Source organism: Acartia tonsa, chromosome 2, assembly GCF_053477335.1.
Source record: "Acartia tonsa isolate MP-2025a chromosome 2, ASM5347733v1, whole genome shotgun sequence".
In the NCBI taxonomy this organism is placed as follows: Eukaryota; Metazoa; Arthropoda; class Copepoda; order Calanoida; family Acartiidae; genus Acartia; species Acartia tonsa.
The window spans coordinates 2891007-2905063 of record NC_137261.1 but is presented as its reverse complement, the minus strand read 5'-3'; the positions used below and the strand labels follow the sequence as shown (position 1 = coordinate 2905063).

The window sequence follows — 14057 nt, the reverse complement described above, 5'->3', positions numbered from 1 at the left end:
CGCTACTAGCAAGAGATTGAAAGTTTGTCCATAAATATTTTTCTCAACATCTGTTAAGACTTTTGCAACATAAAAAGTTTCTTTCAAGTAGGAATAATATTTTATGGAGGGAAGCTTTTTATAGTGCCTATAAAGAATGACGTCATTCTGGCCTATCAATGGTCAATTAAAGTGTATACTCGACTGCCATTGGTAAATTAGTCTGTGTATTGGCCAATCATTGGTCAATTGTATTGTATGAAGTCATTTTTTATAGGCACAATAAAAAGCTTCTTTATAAGGGCTCTGCATCCAGCCTCAAAGGTTATAATATAGGGAGGATGCGATTGTTCTTGCGATCTTAAAGAGCATAAACACTCATCAGGTGAAAAATTATATTATATAAACAACCTAAAGATTCTTCTCAGAAAAATCTATTTCTTAGTGATCAACTCATTCCAATGTTTTCTTGTCATTTTGTCTCCATAACTCGAAAACTATCGAGGTTTTTTTTTTGTCTGATGCTTAAAATCTCAATAACTACTGAACAAATTTTTAGGTAATCTTCAAATAGGTCCTGTGATGGTTTTAGGCAATTTTACTTTCAGATTTAAGTATTGGGATGATTTTAAGCTATTTTCTAACCTCTCTCTTCCCCCTTAAAATACAGAGCCACTAGTGGAATAGTTATATAAAAAGAAATATGTATTGTCAGAAGTCATTAAAAGTACACTTGACACATTTAGTTCTGGAATTTTTTTTTATAAATGAATTTAGGTCATATCCGCATTTTAGACAATATTCGTAATCAATGATTTTTTATTTAAGAGTATTTAGAAAGCTAAAAATAAATTTCTTGTTACTAAAAAATATTAAGTTTTTTATAACAGTTGATCAAAGTGCCATGAAAAAATATATTACGAGATCTGTGCATAAAGTCCCCCCTTTATTTTGTTACCACCCTTAACAAATGAATGAATCTATATAAATCTTATTATGACATTTATGACTCTTTTTAGAAAGCGAAGCTTTTCTATATTTAGACTGTTAACATGTTAGAATGTCCGTAGCGTATTGTAGCGTAGAACATTCAATAGACATCAAACCTAGCCAGATGATTCTGGTAACGATAAGATATAATTTCGAAAACATAGCAACTTTAAAATCATTACTATAAAGTGGTTACTTTTAAATATTAATAAAAGTATGCTCCCATTATCTTCTTTGGCAGCCTGTCGGATATTTAAGCTTCGCTCTTATGGATATTATCCTTGTTTAAAACACTAACAGCATGATGTTTCAATATAAATAAATATATCATAAATAAGAACATTCCCATAACATGTAAATTATTAGATACATTAGCAGGGAAGTGAAATCATAGTTATTTCTTTCATCGTATTATAAACCGCTTTCCGCGGATATAGAATGTACAGTTATAAGATTAAAACCGTTTTTTTAGCCCCGAGGTGCCGAAGGCACGGGCTAAAAAAACTAGTTTTAATCTTATGATTGTACATTTTATATCCGTAGAAAGCTGGATATAATACGATGCTAGACATAGTTTTTTCGTATGGATGAGAACCGGTTCCTATCCACCGGATTCGAATGAATACGAGAAAATAAATTCACAACGAAAGATATTAAAACGGGTTCCTACTGCTGCTATGTCAGTTCTCTGACGTCAATACTAAGGGTGAAAGAATTGCCTTGCCCATAAACAAGTGTAAATATAAATATAATCAGTTAGGACTTCTGGACAAATGTTCCAGATACACAAATATACAACATGTAGTGTTCCTGTCATTCAGAGTTTAAAAATTACCTTCTTGGAGCAAATAAAATTGATTTAATGGGAATATTCCCACATCCCTAATTCTACTAAATTTTATGGATTTATTTAAATTAAAAGTATTTAATTTAAAGAATAGTTATCCTCGCCCCACAGCGTGATAAGTTGTTTAAATAACAGTAATGTATTTTTTATCAGCGAAGCTACTCTGAACATAATTTGTTCTGGTTGTAATTTTTAGATGATATCAAAGACAGACGGCAAAATTCCACACAATAATAGTTATTTCTTTCATCGTATTATAAACGGCTTTCCGCGGATATAGAATGTACAATTATAAGATTAAAACCAGTTTTTTAGCCCCGAGGTGCCGAAGGCACGGGCTAAAAAACTGGTTTTAATCATATGATTGTACATTTTGATATTCGTAGAAAGCTGGATATTATACGATGCTAGACATAGTTTATTCGTATGGATGAGAGCCGGTTCCTATCCACCGGATTCGAATGAATACGAGAAATCCTATTATTTACCAATTAGCATCTACTTTATAACTCAATTTGTCCTTATAGCGGTCTTTAACTTCTTTGGACATGAAATTTCATCAGGAAAATGTCATATATTCAACTGCTATATCAGATATGCTTCTGAAATGTCGTCTGGCTATTTTAGGATTTAAAGTTACATATCATTTGCTACCAATGGATTTATGTTATCCTTGTTTTAATGTTGATACTGTCCTGAATAACTGATGATTGTTTTAACACATGTTTTATTTCTTAGATATTATTTATGTTATTTCAAATTTGACATTTTTATGAGAAAAACAATTATGTAAAAAATAATTTAAAAGAGCGCAGCAAACATAAATTTATAATAGTTATTTCTCGCATCGTATAATAAACCGCTTTCCGCGGATATAGAATGTACAATTACAAAATTAAAACCAATTTTTGTAGCCCCGAGGTGCCGAGGGCACCGGCTAAAAAAATTAGTTTTAATCTTATGAATGTACATTTTTATATTCGTAGAAAGCTGGATATAATACGATGCTAGACATAGTTTTTTCGTATGGATGAGAACCGGTTCCTATCCACCGGATTCGAATGAATACGAGAAAGTAATTTTTACTGCTGAAACTTGTATAATGGTTAGTGAAATAAAAACAAAAATTTAAGTAAATGTCCTTAACATAATATGAGATACTTACATTCAGTGGCGTGCACAGGGTTCTGTCAGACGGGTTGTATTTTTAAGGGGATGAAAAATAGGGAAGGTAGGCCTTCCTAATTTTAAGACAAACCACCTTTAGATTGCTAATGACAAAATTACACCCTTCGACCTTTAAAATGAGTTTTACAGGGGTGTATTGTACATTTTCCAACCTTGTTTAATTTTCCCCCGCCTCTCTCTATTTCTTTCCCCAATTTATATAGTAAGATACTGATTATTTCCTTATTTTAAAATTTGTATGGGGGGTGGGGGTGAGAATTATCCCTCAGTTTTGTTCAATATGCATTCATGTTTTTGCAAAGCTAGACAGAAATATTACACTTCTTACAGATAATAATTCTATCAAATTATAGATCAACATAAAATTAGAATCAGTTAGTTTTAAAGCGCTGCCACTTTTTCATTATGCCTCGTTCGTACGTCTGTCCTTGTTCGGGAAACAATTTAATTCATGGATAATTTTGTAAACTTATGTTCATAATGTTTCTTCAGATATTGTCATATTTTTCGATTCATTGACAAAAATATCTAGTTTCATTTCAAATTTTAGATATTTGTTATTTCAAAGACAGACATATTTATATAGATATTTTTTAAAACCTCAAAGACTAATATCGATTTAGTTTTGATATAGATAAGTTTTCAGACGATTTCTTTTAATGAAAATACTTTGAACGATTTTTTAAAATGTTAAATATGTTAACAGATGTGTGACAATATTCGTAAATGTAAAGAAAATCGAAGGTTTAGTTTGTTGTGAAGTAACAGTTCTATATACTTAAAAATAAGATTGTTTCCAATACATGGATCTAAAAGGAATAAGACAATGGCTAATAATTGATGATACACAAAACTACCCATACTGTAGATTACAAATAGTGGTTGAAATGTTTGTACACTTAATTTAGTGAATCTACCAATCAAAATTTAATTAAAATCCACAAAGTTGTTAAAACATTGATAATGTAAATAAAATATTTATATTTTTTAGGAGTTACAGGTTAATGGAGAGGCCGTTACAGCCATCCGTCCTTTCGCCGAGCAGATGGGTATGAACGGGAAGTACAATGACATGGCCCGCATGGCGATGTCGCACCCGGCCTTCCTGAACGAGGCAGACACCAGACCAAAGATCCACTTTGGCAGCCATGCACAGTTCCAGGTATAACTTTTTACCAGGGTTGATGAACAGGGATCTTAAGGGATAAGACAAGGGAAGATAAAGTTATTTGATAAAAAAAACTACCCCTATTGTATATTGAAATTATTTGTTGAAAAGTTTGGATAGACGCTGCGAGTTTGGAACCAACGTATCAAAATAAAAAATAAAAAAAGCTTTTGAGCCAACAAATTTTTATGTGATCTAATCATCGGATTGATCTGATTTTTGGTATATTGATTCCTGGGACAACAAAGTTTAATGTAATAAGCGAAGCAACTCTATAATCAAGTCCTAAAATGTAAGTATGTCCATAAAAATTATCCTGTATCAAGCAGTTTTTCAACAAATTTACTTACAATTTTGCTTTGACTCTTATAAATTTATATTATGATAATTAAGTTCTAACACTATAGAAGTGTTAAATTTTGTTTGTCCTACCGTTTCAGTGCTTCACTTTTATGGATGTTGTTATCCTTGTTAATTAGATGTTTTAGTATTTTCAAATTAGAAAATTAACACAGTTTTGTATCTCAAATAACAATTAAATATGATACCTACCTATTGTTTGTAAAAAAAATTGTAGAATTCTTAGAATCATTGGTCATTTGAAACTTCTTTTGTGCTTTCCCTCAAATCAATTCTTGATCCCTGAAAACACCCCTCCTTATTTTTTAAATAACTTTAAATTAAGGTAGTGTTGGAGGGGGGAATTATTTTGTAAAGATTAAAAGAATTAACGGGAAAGGTAAGTGGGTTGCTTTCTTTACCCCCTTTACGAAAATTTTAAGTAAGATAATACAAGTTTTCATGGTTGTTAGGAGGGGAGGGGGGGATGTCAACTATCCCTTCCAATTTAAAATTTTCTTTGTAAAAAGAAAAAAAAAGATTTGTTGGGGAAGTCATTTTTTTCTAGGGAAGATTTCTCTTGCAGAGTAGTGATACCCACCCCTAAAATAATCATATACTTTCCTTGGACCTATGAGAACCTACATTTTAAAGTAGAAACATATCTGCTTATGTAAGTTAAAAGAAAATTCACCTATTTTGTTTTTAAATTAAAATGTCATATTTCAATTTCAAAACTTCAAATACAACAACAAATTTTTAAAAAATCTTCATATAACTGTGCATAAAAACAAAACAAAGTCAATTTTGATCAAAGGTAGCACAGCAACAACAAACTTACAACAGTTTGGAGAAAATTCAGTTTTACTTGAGATTTTTGGTGAATCATATAAGTAGATTCATTTTAGGTACCTAGATATTTTCATTAAATTTTAGAAAAAAAGTATAATTACGCGGAAAAACGTTATTTTGGTGTAATACATATAAACATTAAAAGATTATAGAGCAGCTTTTCACTAAAATTTATTTAATTGCTCTAAAAGTTTCACTTGTACTTTTAGAAATATTGCAAAAAACACATAAACTATAATTGAAAATGTCAAAACATTTATTCATCTTTTGTATGCTTTTTATGCGGGTAACGAATATTTATATTATAACTTTTTTTTACAGGAGGGTGGTGGCATGCAGTTTTTTTGTCAACATTTCTTTACTCCATTAAATATTTTCTTGTTTTTAATATTATTATTTTAGGATCAACCCCCCCCCCCCCCCCCCCCCGATATTTAGTTATATAATGTTGTATAACTCATTTTCGTTATGAATAAATATAAAATAAATAAAACATAGTTGTTTTAAATCGGGCACTCTTAAGATTATAATATTATTAGCTTAGTTAGATAATAAATAAATCTTTATTAGAACATATCAAGTTTCACTTACATTAGACAATTGTTTCATAATAAAAGTACAGATCTTATAAAAGCTCTGATTTTTGAATGCTACATTAACAACTTTGTTTGAAAAGTATGGACTGCTAGAGATCTTAAAAGATAAGACAATAGACGATGAATTTATGTACAATCATCCCCAATGAAATGACTAAAAACAAAGTTCTTTCGATTAAATTATTGGCCGGAATGTTTTATCTTAAGCTTCATTGAAAAGGCCTAACCTTTTGATTAAGCCGTTTAAGAGATCATTTGTTTCATATAATTAATTTTTTTGTAGGCCATCAAGAGGAAGAGTGAGGTGAATTTGGACGGTACAGGTGTGATGAACAGAAAAGATATTCTGTATGGAGGCTCTCTCCTCAATATACCTGAATACAAGTAAGTATTCTGTATGGAGGCTCTCTCCTCAATATACCTGAATACAAGTAAGTATTCTGTATGGAGGCTCTCTCCTCAATATACCTGAATACAAGTAAGTATTCTGTATGGAGGCTCTCTCCTCAATATACCAGAATACAAGTAAGTATTCTGTATGGAGACTCTCTCCTTAATATACCTGAATACAAGTAAGTATTCTGTATGGAGGCTCTCTCCTCAATATACCTGAATACAAGTAGGTATTCTGTATGGAGGCTCTCTCCTCAATATACCTGAATACAAGTAAGTATTCTGTATGGAGGCTCTCTCCTCAATATACCTGAATACAAGTAAGTATTCTGTATGGAGGCTCTCTCCTCAATATACCTGAATACAAGTAAGTATTCTGTATGGAGGCTCTCTTCTCAATATACCTGTATACAAGTAAGTATTCTTTATGGAGGCTCTCTCCTCAATATACCTGAATACAAGTAAGTATTCTGTATGGAGACTCTCTCCTCAATATACCTGAATACAAGTAAGTATTCTGTATGGAGGCTCTCTCCTCAATATACCTGTATACAAGTAAGTATTCTGTATGGAGACTCTCTCCTCAATATACCTGAATACAAGTAAGTATTCTGTAAGGAGACTCTCTCCTCAATATACCTGAATACAAGTAAGTATTCTGTATGGAGGCTCTCTCCTCAATATACCTGTATACAAGTAAGTATTCTGTATGGAGACTCTCTCCTCAATATACCTGAATACAAGTAAGTATTCTGTATGGAGGCTCTCTCCTCAATTTACCTGAATACAAGTAAGAATTTTACAATTGGCTATATTCAATCTGAAAAAAAACTTATACTCCACTATAAGTCTAATAAAACTTTATCTGGCAGAAGCTTAGGCAGAGGCGTAAAGAAGGGGGGTGTATCCACCTCCCAGGCAAAATTCATATAAATTCCCTACACCCCTCTATACCCCCCTTGATTAGGGTTTTAACCCCCTGATAAACCCCCCTAATGCACCCAAACACAAATTGGAAATAATCTTTAATTTTTATTTTTTCTAGCAGAAAGCTGTATAAAAAACAATAAATAACTATTATTCGATTACTTCATCAAATGCTCTACTAAGTTCAAAACTACATTGGGTTTGTCAAAAAGTGTATAACCGATTTTCCTTTTGAATAAACGAATGCATTCTTACACAAGTTTAATAAAATGTTTGCGCTAAAAAAACTTTATAATCATTAAAACTACTGTTCTCCTAGCTAGGTGCATAAAATTAGTTGTCTCGAACTTTTGTGACATTTACACATTTGCATTTTTAATTTTTCTGGCAATTATGGCTTTCCACTTTTGCCAACAGTTTCAGAGCGTTTTCTATTTTTTTGTCTCTCACATTTTATGTTCATAAAATAGTTTTTTGTTTTTTAATTTAATTTTTTTTTCTTATTTCAATCATGAAAATGTTACCTAATTAATTTTTTCAGCCATTGAAGTTAAAAATTTGTCAATAATCCAAAAAGTTATAGCAATTTTTAAAGTCCAGATGGGCGCTCGGTCGTGTTATACCCAAAATATGGTGCTCAAATAATAATGGAATATGCAATGTGGTAGTAGATAGCAGAATTTGTGGTTTTATGCCATTTTACAATTAACTAACCTGCCCTCCTAACCCATTTGCAATAAAATGAATAATTCTTGAAGAACACAGTAATAGTGTCTGACTGATTATGAAATAACAAAAAAAAATAGCCAATGAGAGGCCGTTATTGACCATTGGTAAAATTTATAGTGGCCTCTCATTGGCTAATTTATTTTTGTTACGTCATAATCAGTCAGACACTATTACTGTGTTCATTCTTGAAAAATACTTCTTATTTATGATGTTTTATTCAGTCCTTTGTTTTAAACACTCATATAGTTTAAAAGGTATAATTTATATTAAATGTTTCTAAATCCATCAGGGAGCTGAAGGATTCAACGACAGTTTATTAATTTACCGCCCATTTTCTCTCCCAAAAAATATACCAGCCAGCAATGGCATTATGATATCCAAATATTTTTTTTTATAAAATGATAAATTACCGTTAATTGTGTCATCCATAAATTTCTATGTCAGACTATTTATGTTAATAATTTAGTATGGTCTTCAAATAAAAGTACACTCAAATTCACAACAAGCTTATTATTTAAAGAAAATATGATAAGATATTATAATAATTTGACTGACAAACATAAGATCAAAACAAAACAAATGATATTTTAGATAATAGAGGCCTCTTGGGACACTTGAGGGGGAGGGGGGAGGTTGATCCCCACTTTCAATTTTTGTTCTAAAGAAAAAGTAAAAATTTTTTAAAGGGGCAATTTTTCTAGGGGGGTGGTACCTTCCCCCATCTAGTTATAAACCTTCCCAGGACCTATGAGAAGCTACATTTTGAAGAAAAACCATACCGGTTCAGCGGTTAGCGAGATCCTTCGTTATAAATACACACACACACACAAACACAGATCCTATTATTTTTATACAAGGATACATGCAAAAAGAACTGATAAAGATATGACCTTATAGAACACAAGTTGCATGTTAATATCAGGTTAATTAGCACAGGTGTCATTATTTCCTGATTGTTGTACTATTTAATTAATTTACCAATATAACAAGGACAGTTAAATTCATGATAAAAATAGAAATACAAATTTTGGCAAGAATAATACAAAAATTTTCCATTTTTTGTTTTTAAAGCAAACCAATTTTTTAGTTCATCTTTATGTTTCTTTATTGAAAACAATTTTGACAACATCCATAAATAGGGAAGCCCAAAAAACATGGATTGACCAAGGGACAGAGTGAGTTTTATAGAGAAGATTCTTTACTGATTTTAATTTACATTCAAGAGCTTTGCTATTTGTAGATATCATTATCCTTGTTTGTAAACAGACTAAATTACTTGTTTTACATTATATAAGTTTACTCTTTTATGATTCAACGCAATAAAATCTTTTTTTGGGTGGCGAATTTCATTCTGTTTTTGTTTTTGCATTGAAATTCAGTTTACAATTTTCTGCAAAATAAAAAAACAACAAGAACTACAAATTTACTAATAACAAAGCTCATCAAAAAGACGGAAGACCATGAAATAGAAAAGCTAAATTTTTTTTTGATAGAAACAGAATATTCTTTAAAAGTAAACCAATAATTAACTATTTACTATTTAAGATTACTAAAATACAAGATACTTAATTATGAAATACTTAAAAATATGTTAAGTTGAGTAATTACTTTGCTTAAAATAACTTGCTGAATTGATCTATGAATCGAATTAACAGGATTATTCTAGAAAAATAAAGTCAAATTATCATTTTTAGACGTTAGCTTTGATTCATAAATTTATTGAAAATCCTAATATATGAATCTTTATTCAGTGCATTAAATCATTCATTAAAGCATTCCTAAATTTATTTTTCCTATATGTAGAAAAGCTTTGCTATAAAACAAGGATGACAACATCCATAAAAGCGAAGCACTGAAACGGTAGGGCAAACGGACATTAACACTTGTATAGTGTCTGAACTAAATAATCAGAATATAAAAGTATCGAAAGAGTCGAAGCAAAATTGTAAGTAAATTTGTTGAAGAACTGCTTGATACAGGATAATGTTTATGGACATACTTACATTTTTCGGACTTGATTATAGAGTTGCTTCGCTTATACTATTGTTCTTTGTTGTCCCAGGAATTGATAGACCAAAAATCTGATCAAACGGATAATTAGATCACATAAAAATTTGTTATTAAAAAAGTAGAAAAATCAACATGTTTAAAGTGGACGTACGGACATTCTGGTAATAGAGTTGCTACGCTTTCTAAATCGTACCTAACTACTACAGGAATCATCATGCAAAGTTTGAAATCGATAGGACAATTCTAACATGCCTAAATTAACGAATAAATGGTATCTATCTCGGACGGACGTACGGACGGACGGACGTACGGACCGACCCTAATTATAGAAAAGCTTTGCTATAAAAAAAAACTTTTGCCACTGACTTTCAGATTTTGTGTAAATATCAAGTTTAACGTGTGTGTGTGGTCGTTTCAAATGCAACATTTAAATGTTTTTGGGCGATTTTTTTAGCTTCATAGCCTAACATTTCCTTACACCAGAACAAATTTTATGTTTGTTTTAACTTATCTGATGAAACTTATATAAAATTAGTTGAATGTTACAAAATTTTTATGTTGAAACTTCTGGTCCTATGTAAATTGGTGAAGCTTTGTATTTTTTTTATATTAAATTATAAATTCAACTTGAAATATACACTGAAAATCTTTAAGAATATAAATTTAATTGTTTGTCAGTGATGAAATACCTCAATTTTTTTCCAGCTTTGAAATTCGCAGTCTGTAGACATATTTAACATTTGTACTATGCATTATTTCAGTTTATTTTTCCTGGTTTTATCAGGGATAGTTAAATTTACTTTACACTTCCTCTGTTCAGGGTCTATAATGATTAAAGCTAAAATAAATAAACAAGGAAGCTGCATATTAAAATAGTTTTCATTTTTGTTTCATAAAAAACTTTTTTTTTCAAAATTAGGTTCTTTAAATGCTATAGATATTAGACCTAAATAAATATAAGAGTTGCTTCTTTCTAAACTTACTGTCGATTTGTTTTATCCAGGGATCGGCAGCCGCGCGTAGCCTCGGTGAAATCGTCATTCCCATATAAACAACCCCTTAAATAGTGGATGTAAATATTCATTTATTTCCCGGAGGTAGTCAATTTTAGAAGATTTTTAATTTTTTTTTGGAAGATTTTAGAATTTTTATTAATTATTAAAAGAAACTTGATATCAGGGATATAAATGATCATAGCCGGGAAATAAATGAAAATTAAAAACCAAAATTAAACCACATGTTAGCCTAAATAAATGAGTTTTTGTTTAAATGAGAATGATATTCCTGTCCAGTTTTTTGTTCCCGAGGGAATAAATGATGGACCGATAGGTCATCATTTATTCACGAGGGTAAGAAATATTCATTCCTAAACAAAAAACTGGACAGGAATACCCCATTCTATCACTATAAAATTCAGCTGGATGTATAAAACTGCTCTTTAGCAGACAATCCTTATTTCTGAAATTTCTTTTTCTGCTCACAAGCAGGTTTAAAACTGAGGCTTATGCGCGGCTGCCGAACCTGGTATATCAATACATACTAAACCCTTTGCCAATTCTTTAAATTGAAAATAGAATTTTAAAAATGATTTGCAGGTTGATTAAGAAAACTTAACTTTAAATAAACTTGTTTTAATTATGTCTTAAAAACTAACAAAAAAGAAAACTTTTTTGAAGACAAACAAAAACTGTTATTTTACTACGCAATTTCGCAAGAATTTTAATAGATAAAATTAATTAATATATTTTTAACGAAAATTAATCTATTTTTGATAACATGGTAGGTTAAAGAGCACAAAGTTTTATAAGACATGTTCTAGGGGTTATCCATCCGTAATTGTCTGTTAATTTTCATGGAAAATTTTTAAAGAAGTCTAACTTATTTCAATTCCTTATCCTTATATGACTCAGGTCAAAGTGAAATATAGAGAAATTGCTTTTTAAAAATATCTCAAATATCACTCTTACCTTAAAAATATTCCGACGTGCAAACATTTGTTATTATGAAGTATCTTTGCTATCAAATTTATGTATACTTCATTTTAGAGAAGGGTCAATGAACCCTCATTATGAACCCTCTTTATTACAAACAAAATTACCACTTTAAAGCTGATTAAAATTATTGGTTAAAAAGTTTGGACACCTTTACTTTGCACAGCCCAACCTAGTTAACCCCAAAGTGAAACTTTGTAAAAACTAACGGATGTCAAAATGAGGTTATAAGTTTTGTGGGTGAGTATAATTATACGTTAATTTCCCCTCCCACCTGAATATATCCATTTTCAAAGTTTGTTAAAGTTTGAGTGACAAGATAATGAAACAGATTTTCCTCCGTTTACCAGGAATATACTTTTAATTACTTTACTCCAAGTTTCAAAACAAATTTTCATAAGTTTTTCAAAAAGGGTTAAATTGGGAAAAGTTTGCAGATAAAAAAAGGCTGTAGATTATCTTTGATACAAAAATACAATTTAAAAGTCAATGATAATACTTTAATAATATATTCGAAATGGAAGAACTTGTGGAGGGAAGTGAAGCTCATATATGCAATGAAATGATTATGAGCTCTTTCTTAAAACACAACCACTTTGGGTCGATACCGTAAAAAGAAATAGCTGGAAAATAAAAAAAATTACTTTCATTAACCCTTAACGGTCGGGGGGGGGGGGGGGGGCGTTGAACGCCCCCCCATCCTGTTTTTGTCTATCTCATTTTCTGTGTGTGAAAGATAAAGAGCCCAAACTGCGTGACTTTTTAAGTTTGGGTATGATACATAACTGAGAGTTGGAATTTTTTGAATATCTCCATCCTGGCGGGCACAGGATGCCAGCAAACCTGGCAGGGTCATCCAGGTAAAGAGCAAAAATATTTTTTTGACTAAAACAAAGCATTTTTAATACCAAAATACTAAAAAATACCCCTCTAGCTCTAATAGGAACTGAGATAATAAGGGGGGGCGTTGAACGCCCCCCCCCCCCGACCGATTAAGGTGCGGCAAGGGGCCCGACTGTAAGGGGTTAATAGACACAATATTTATTTTAATGTAGTTTAGATATTTACAAAGCATTTGATCGTTATTATTGTTCTATTAAGTTTATATAAAAAAAGTAAGTATATAGATTGACAGGTTAAACAAAACCTGAGTGAAATAAGTAGTAATAAATATCCCTGTTAAAAACAAAAAAAAATGGTTAAATTGGATATTTACAATAGGGCCTAGTAGTACCTCTTTCATAGAATCTATATATAGACTTGCCTCATAGTTGTTTAAGTTATAAATCTCATAGAATCTATATATAGACTTGCCTCATAGTTGTTTAAGTTATAAATCTCATAGAATCTATATATAGACTTGCTTCATAGTTGTTTAAGTTATAAATCTCATAGAATCTATATATAGACTTGCTTCATAGTTGTTTAAGTTATTAATCCCCTTTACTTTTACATTTTTTTTCTCGAAAAATCTATTTAATATTTTTAATTGATTTTTCATTTTAGGCAAGACCCACAGGGATACAGAAAGAGTATGAACGTGTTGATGGACCCTGCAGGGGGTGAGGAGGGATTACAGAGTAGCTCCGACAACAAGATCTGTTGCTTCCCGGCGAGTCCCAAGCAGGCCAAGGCCTTCAGACAAATGTTGGACCTCTCCTTGCTCAAGTATGTTCATTTTTAAAAGCGAAGCTTTTCTATAATTAGGGTCGGTCCGTCCGTACGTCCATAACGGATAGCTTTTTCCGTTAATTTAGGCATGTTAGAATTGTCCTATCGATTTCAAATTTTGCATGGTGATTCCTTTAGTAGTTAGGTACGATTTAGAAAGCGTAGCAACTCTATAATCATTACCAAAATGTCCGTACGTCCATTTTAAACATGTTGATTTTTATACTTTTTTAACAACAAATTTTTATATGATCAAATCATCGGATTGATCTAATTTTTGGTATATTGATTCCTGGGACAACAAAGTATAATGTAATAAGCGAAGCAACTCTATAATCAAGTCCTAAAAATGTAAGTATGTCCATAAAAATTATCCT

The 14057-nt window shown here is 31.0% G+C and overlaps 1 protein-coding gene across 1 annotated transcript in view; it reads left to right on the top strand.

The window, feature by feature from the left end:
- LOC145333979 (putative monocarboxylate transporter 5) overlaps positions 1-14057 on the top strand; it is a 69718-nt gene that overhangs the window by 44414 nt on the left and 11247 nt on the right. The window contains exons 8-10 of the mRNA XM_080179248.1: positions 3996-4166; positions 6243-6343; positions 13516-13677. Of these exons, the coding sequence (XP_080035374.1) occupies positions 3996-4166; positions 6243-6343; positions 13516-13677 (434 nt within the window). The remainder of the gene's footprint in view (positions 1-3995; positions 4167-6242; positions 6344-13515; positions 13678-14057) is intronic.